At 32.6% G+C, this 6,892-nt stretch overlaps 1 protein-coding gene across 1 annotated transcript; it reads right to left on the bottom strand.

Moving 5' to 3' along the window:
• Positions 1–1,944: 1,944 nt before the first annotated feature.
• Positions 1,945–4,503, bottom strand: LOC139873057 (transcription initiation factor TFIID subunit 11-like). Its single transcript, XM_071860987.1, has 5 exons — positions 4,416–4,503; positions 3,707–4,055; positions 3,196–3,283; positions 2,551–2,650; positions 1,945–2,258 (listed from the first exon to the last, which is right to left on the bottom strand). The coding sequence occupies exons 2-5, from the start codon at positions 4,030–4,032 to the stop codon at positions 2,131–2,133; spliced, it is 642 nt and encodes a 213-aa protein (XP_071717088.1). The 5' UTR covers positions 4,033–4,055; positions 4,416–4,503; the 3' UTR covers positions 1,945–2,130.
• Positions 4,504–6,892: the final 2,389 nt, after the last annotated feature.

Here is a 6,892-nt window from a genome sequence, read left to right on the forward strand (position 1 = left end):
GTATGTAGTCAAGATGGAATTTGTCCCTCTTATTCGTTGAGAGTCAGATGTCTAAGGCCTGATAAAGTTAAATCTAAAAGAGAGTGATCACTCTGTATCTCTTGGATTTAATATGACATCTAGGACGAAAGGATATAATGAAAAGATTCACCTAATCATATTCGAGATGGGAACTCGAAAGGGTTGATGTTATTGAATGGCACAAAGTCATAACATATTGGGGGTGATGGACGGTCGTTAGATGGTATCCGTCACTTGCATTAATTTCTTATGTTTCTCGTGCAAGTGGGAGATTGAAGGTATTTCGTATGCCCAAGAGACATATTTAATTAATGTGACTAATATGTTATGATCCAAGTCGGGTCATACCCAATAGCAAGCTTACCGACACCTTAAACGTATTTGAGCTTAACGATTGGATCATTAAGTAAATACGCGACACTTGGATTTTAGAAAATCGGTTTTCTAAAATATTATCACTTGAGATAAATTATTTGGATAATTATATATAATTTTTTATAGGTTTAAATAATTATATTGTGTTATATTTTATAAAAGGTTTATAAAATATATAAGTAACTAAACAATGCATATGTTTTATAACAAGTTTTATATATATATATATATATATATATATATATATATATATATATATATATATATATATAACATCAAGTTTTATAAAAACATTCTTGTTATAAAATAATGGCATGGATGGGCAGTTTTTTGTGACTCCAAGACAAGACCCATGCTTGTTTATTCTTGTTACTTTTGATACAAATATTCTCAAGTGCATGCTTAACAAAAAGACCAAGGCTTGACTCATTCTCTAACAAGTGAGATACTAGACTTTCAAAGCAAAAAAAACTGCAGAAAAATTGGTGCTGCAGTTGCTGTTGGCCGTAGGCCTTTTAGTACTCAAAGGTGGGTTCTAAATTTGGTTTTGAAGCTAATATCAAGTGTCAATCAAATCCTAACTAAAGGCAAGAGTGTTGGGGTTATTGCTTGGGTTATTACTTGCTTGAGGCTTTCAAGTTAGAAGCTCCATTTTCCATCATCTTCATCATCATCTTGCAACTTTGTAAACAACCCTCAACTAGCTTGAGGAGGTATATATATCTTCTCTACTTGTTATATTTGTAAGCATTTATCCAAGACTTGATATTATCATGGAATTTAACCAAATGCATATACATATAAACTTGCACTTAACATTTTGCTTCCGCTTGCTTTAACACTAATACAAATTGGTTTTGTAATTATGTTAACAATATGAACATGTTTTATGAACTTGTTAAATTCCATCACAAAGTTGAAACAATTTTGTTGAAGAAGCCAAGTTCAGATCTGAAGATTGGGGTTCATACAAGAAGCAGACCTGAAACGATTTTGTTAAAAACCTAGTTCATTTTTTCTGGATTTCATACAAGAAGCACCAAATCAGAGCAATGAAGAGAAGATTGGGAAGCAGAATCAACATAATTTACTGTGTTCTTCCCGTAGTTCTTACATTTTTTTTCTTCCATTTTAATTATGATTTTTGGGTTGTTAAGGATTTGAGGGTGAGGGGTACGATCCCCCCCTTGATATAACATGAATATTCATGAATATTTAGTTTTGATTTTTTGATAGATTTTAGTTTTAACTTTTTGCTTTAGTTCAAATATAACATGAACATGAATATTTCGTGTTGTGTGTTCATCCATAAATATGCAGAAAAAAATTCAGTTAAATAGTTGCAAACATACGCCATATGCTTATCAAGGTTAAGAAGGACCGATGATATAATTTTGTGTATTATAAATAAATGACGTAATATCTGTCAAACATAAGGGACCAATTATATAATTTTGAAATTGTGGTGACCTGAAGTTTACCATAATAGGTTCAATGCATACAATAGTAGGTATTTAAAAGTTGAATACATACAATAGGAGATGTGAAAGTTGGATGCATACAATAGAAATAGAAATTTAGTGAAAGTTCGATACATTTTCAAACAATTTTCCCTTTTACTAGCCATCATGTTTTCTACTCCAACAACAATATGAATCTGTTCTAGGATAAACTCTACAAATGTGCCTAATGCATCAAATACAGCCGAAGACAAAGATAATGAAAAATATACGTCTAACGAAACAGTCTCTGCGTTGATCTTCTTGGTATCTTGCCTTCTAGTTTAAGCCTTCGGTATGCTTCTCTAACATGACATGGTCTGATAGGTCCAGTCTCCTGTCTCTCAGTCATTACTACTTTAGCTGCAACGTCATGACAGGTAGACGTTATGATCAATGGCAATATCAACAACTTTACTCTACAACGGGTCAATCCAGTTATAGTTTCATCTAATGGGTCAACAGACAAATAAAACATTGAATAAAAAAACTAAAAGAGAGTGTCTTTGAATAAAAGGTGTCAAATGTGTTATAATATGCCCAAAGTGTATTATATATGGGCATGAAACTTCCTAAATCATTTTATTGATAAATTAGACTACCAACGACGACCCATTTTACCTGAGCAAAACAAACGTTGAAATGTGCTACATACCTGTTTCAACGAGTTCACCAACAAAAATCTTTGCAATTCCAGATACGACAATAGTCATGGGCATTGAGATTTTATTGCTCCCAGTAATGCTGCCTAATAACTGCATAGGTACATTATATATATATTTATATATATATATATATATATATATATATATAATAATTATAATGTTAACTACTGATGTCAAATGGTCTGATAGGTCCAGTCTCCTGCATTGGTACAATATATGTTCTAATGAATAAGAGGGTTTCAGCAATACCGCCCATACATGACAAAATGGGTGGGGGGGATTTCAGATCAAAAAGGTTTGGGCTAGCAGCAAACATCGTATTTTAAATTTGCTTTCAAAATGGTTGGTATAATACATATAATTATGAATAGTTTATTGGAGTATTGCTAATTTTACTACGTAATAAACAGCTTTATGATTATGAAGTACAAGAAGTATATATAATATACTTCGGTGAACTTTGAACAGTTATGCAAAGTTTCATGTTAGCTAAAGATTATTTACCCGTTTGATCCATTAATACCGTATTACCCAAAATGACTCATACTTCACATAAAATGGCTGAAACTCCTCCATCAAGATAAAGTTGAACGTGAATGTGCATGTGGACACATATGAGAGAAGTAAAAACATACCCTTTTCATGACAGCTTTCTGAAATCCAGATCTTCGGAAAGATTCATATCTACTCATTTGTTCCTCAGTAAACTGAGACAAAATAGACCTAAATAATAACATCTATGTTATGAATATGTTGCTCGCCCACTACTCATTAGCAAAGACACACAAAATAATTAAAAACAACCCGAGCAACAAGTAAAAATAGATTATTTCTAACAAGGAAGACTGGAGATAGCAAGTGGGTTGAATAACAAGTAAGAAAAAAGATTATTTCTATCCTTCAAAATTATAGAAACAATCAATATATCAGATTCGATTACGGATATCATATATTAAATAGAGCAATTTAAGAGGTCGTAAGCATTTCAATACACTTTAAGCAACTTTTGACCCATTTGACCTTTTCCATTCATAAGCAAGTTTTGAAAATAGACATTTGACTGGTTACCAATTGAAAATAACATATAACCCAAATCACATTTCACATGATATACAGTATAAGAAAGACTAATTTATAAAAACTTACTGCATCTTAGCCATCTTAGACGGGTCACTTGATGACGGTAACTTATTAAGTTCAACATCCATATTCTCCTCTTCTTCCTCCTCATCATCTTCTTTGTTCTTGACACTTTTAACAGCTGCTGACGTGGACGCCGATTTATTTTCCAATTTTTGTGTGTTTGAAGGACGACGACTAGCATTATTGTCTCCATCAGCTCCCTGGGAACCAATAGTTTGTGATGCCGATTCATTTTGAAATTCAGTCTCGTCATGACCTGCCGGAGAATCAGGCGGTGATTGATCGTGTTCCTCTGCTGATACTTCAAAAGGATCCTTCGATTGCATCATTTTTTATGAACTCAGTAATGCCACTGCAGTTTACACATTATTAATTATAAAACCAATAAAAAGAATGATACAAATCAAACCACTTATAATCCTTACAACTTGTTCTATGTATTGAAATTCGAATCGAATTTCAGTACGAAATAAGTCCGTTTGATATAATCAAGTGTATGACTGCAATTTAAGTATCCTAGGGCAAGATGTTAATCAAAAACCTAAATTTTGACATACTAAAAGAGTCTAGGGTTTCAAAATTACCAAATATTTGTTGGTTAGATATTAGGGTTCTGGATACGAATTAGGGCTAGTTGAAGTTACGAGAGTACAGCAGATACATGAAATCAATACGAATTAAAGTAACAAATATCAAACGATAAATCGTTTACCTCGGGTTTGATGACAGAAAGCTTCGTACTAAAAAGATGCAGAATTTAAAGACGACATGAACGCTGCTCGAAAACGTATATGCTAAGCTGTATTTATAAAGTTTTAGAATTTATAAAAATAATCCCTCATTTAGTTGAGACAAAATTACATTCATCGTCCTTGTAGTTTGTACTACAATATGGATATGGTCCCCGTACTTTTTTTTACGTGGATAGTTCCAGACTTTCCGTGCTTTATACATGTTAAGTTACTGGTCTCTGCCACTACCTCCGGTTAACATTTTTGTTTATACTTTGGAACGTGCTAAACATATAAGGGAACTTTATACATGTTAAGTTGTTGGTCTTTGTCACATAACTTTCATCACGAATTCATTTTCTTCATGAACACTTACATATAATATTTCAAATATACACAATCAAAATATAAAACTTAAAGAAAATGAATTACACCAAATGTTCTTTATCCCCTTTAACTTTTCTAACCCATTAAAAACCTGCCTCATATGAACCAAAACCTAAATTTATACAACAACGATAACAACACAGCAGCAACAAACAACAACAACAACAACAACAACAACAACAATAATAATAATAATAATAATAATAATAATAATAATAATAATAATAATAATAATAATAATAATAATGATAATGATATTGCTCAAATCTAACATACAATTAGTCGCAATATCATTCGAAATATTAAGTTTTTATTTAGGTTTTAGTTATATTTTTTCTTGTAATCGTATAAAAAAATAAAAGTGAAGACGGAGTGCGAAAAAGAAGATTTAATCAAGAAAGACATCAAAACAATTAATGTACGAATTATACTCTAAAAGGTACTAGTTCTTAATCCATAAATGAAGAGGTACAAGTGAAGAAACAGAAATTACAAGATATTGAAGCATGAAATTCTAAATCAATAAGGATTGATCATCTACAAACACTCGAGAGTAGTTGTCTGCCCCCGTAATTCAAGGCAATTATTATTACAGCACAATTATTAGGTACACTTGTATTCATTTCGATATAGTTGGAATAGGTTTTGCATTTAACTCCATGAGGAAATGAAGGAACTTACAACGACAATAACAACAACAATACCCAATCCCGCATATGCGAGGTATGGGGGAGGTGAGATGTAGACAATCCTTCCTCTACCGTAGAGTAAGAGAGAAGTCGTTTCTTTAACCATGAGTCGAGGCCCATAGGAAGAGAAAGTCATCCCCCTCTCTACTCTAGGGCAGAGAGATTGCTTCCGTGGGGACCTCCGGTTAAAAAAAAAGTTTAAATAAATAAAATGAAAAGAAAAAGAGACTCCATGGAAATGGTTTAATCAAATTTCCATAGGTTTTAAATGTTGCCTGAAAATCAATTTAGGCTCAAAGCGACAGTCAAGAAGCCACTATATCGACGCTTGTTGTTGCCTCAATAAATTGAGCCAAAAAAAACTCGAAAGGCATGCCAGGTGGAAGTTGTTGCAAAAGCAAAGAGTCAACCACCCTTAACAAACCAAACACCACTCATGCACCTTTACGGTAGACATCCCCGAAGCCACACAACTAAAGGGAACCAACCAAGCTCACGAGCAAAGAGGGTCGTCCTCAGCCATAATAGCCCCAAGATGCACCGAACGATGCGAAGCACCAAAATCATACATACATACATACATACAAGCATGCATACATACATATTCGTACATACACACATACACAAACCTATATACATGCCTACATACATCCGTACACATACGCACATACATACATACATACATACATACATACATACATACATACATACATACATACATACATACATACATACATACATACCATGCACACCTACATAAGCATACATATTACATATATACATAATTATTTACATACATACATCCATACATACATACATACATACATACATACTTACAAAAGCGTATACATACATGCAGAAACAAACATACCTACAAACAAAAGCATACGTCCATACATAGACCTATAAACCTACATCATACATACATACATACATGCAAAAACAAACATCATACTTCATACATACATAGAAGCATAAACAAACATCATACATCATACATCATACATCATACATCATACATACGTAGATACATACAAAAGCATATACATGCATGCAAAAATAAACATACCTATAAAACCTACATCATACATACATAGATCACTAAGAAAGAAGATACATAAGCATACGTCCATCTTTGTATACCTGCGAACAAAAAGCATACCTACAAACATAAGCATAAATACATACATTCCAAAAACCTACATACATATAAACATCCGTTGGCAAATGAAGGAACTTGTTGGCAAATTTTACGGAGTGATAATGGTGAGAATTATTGAATCAAGACTCTCATATCAGTTTAAAATGATATCAATTTAAAAGGAAGAGACATACACACTCCGTGAAGAGAACCATTTCACTTTCTCTAATTCTATTTTAAT

This window comes from Rutidosis leptorrhynchoides, chromosome 10 (assembly GCF_046630445.1).
Source record: "Rutidosis leptorrhynchoides isolate AG116_Rl617_1_P2 chromosome 10, CSIRO_AGI_Rlap_v1, whole genome shotgun sequence".
NCBI classification, from domain to species: Eukaryota; Viridiplantae; Streptophyta; class Magnoliopsida; order Asterales; family Asteraceae; genus Rutidosis; species Rutidosis leptorrhynchoides.

What these genes read in the sequence shown, in the direction of transcription:
- LOC139873057 (XM_071860987.1), bottom strand. Translation starts at nt 4,032, where the DNA reads ATGATGCAATCGAAGGATCCTTTTGAAGTATCAGCAGAGGAACACGAT. An exon ending in AGAAAGCTGTCATGAAAAGG is followed by an intron (nt 2,651 to 3,195) that starts GTATGTTTTTAC and finishes GTACCTATGCAG; the next exon opens with TTATTAGGCAGCATTACTGG. An exon ending in TGGTGAACTCGTTGAAACAG is followed by an intron (nt 2,259 to 2,550) that starts GTATGTAGCACA and finishes ATGACGTTGCAG; the next exon opens with CTAAAGTAGTAATGACTGAG.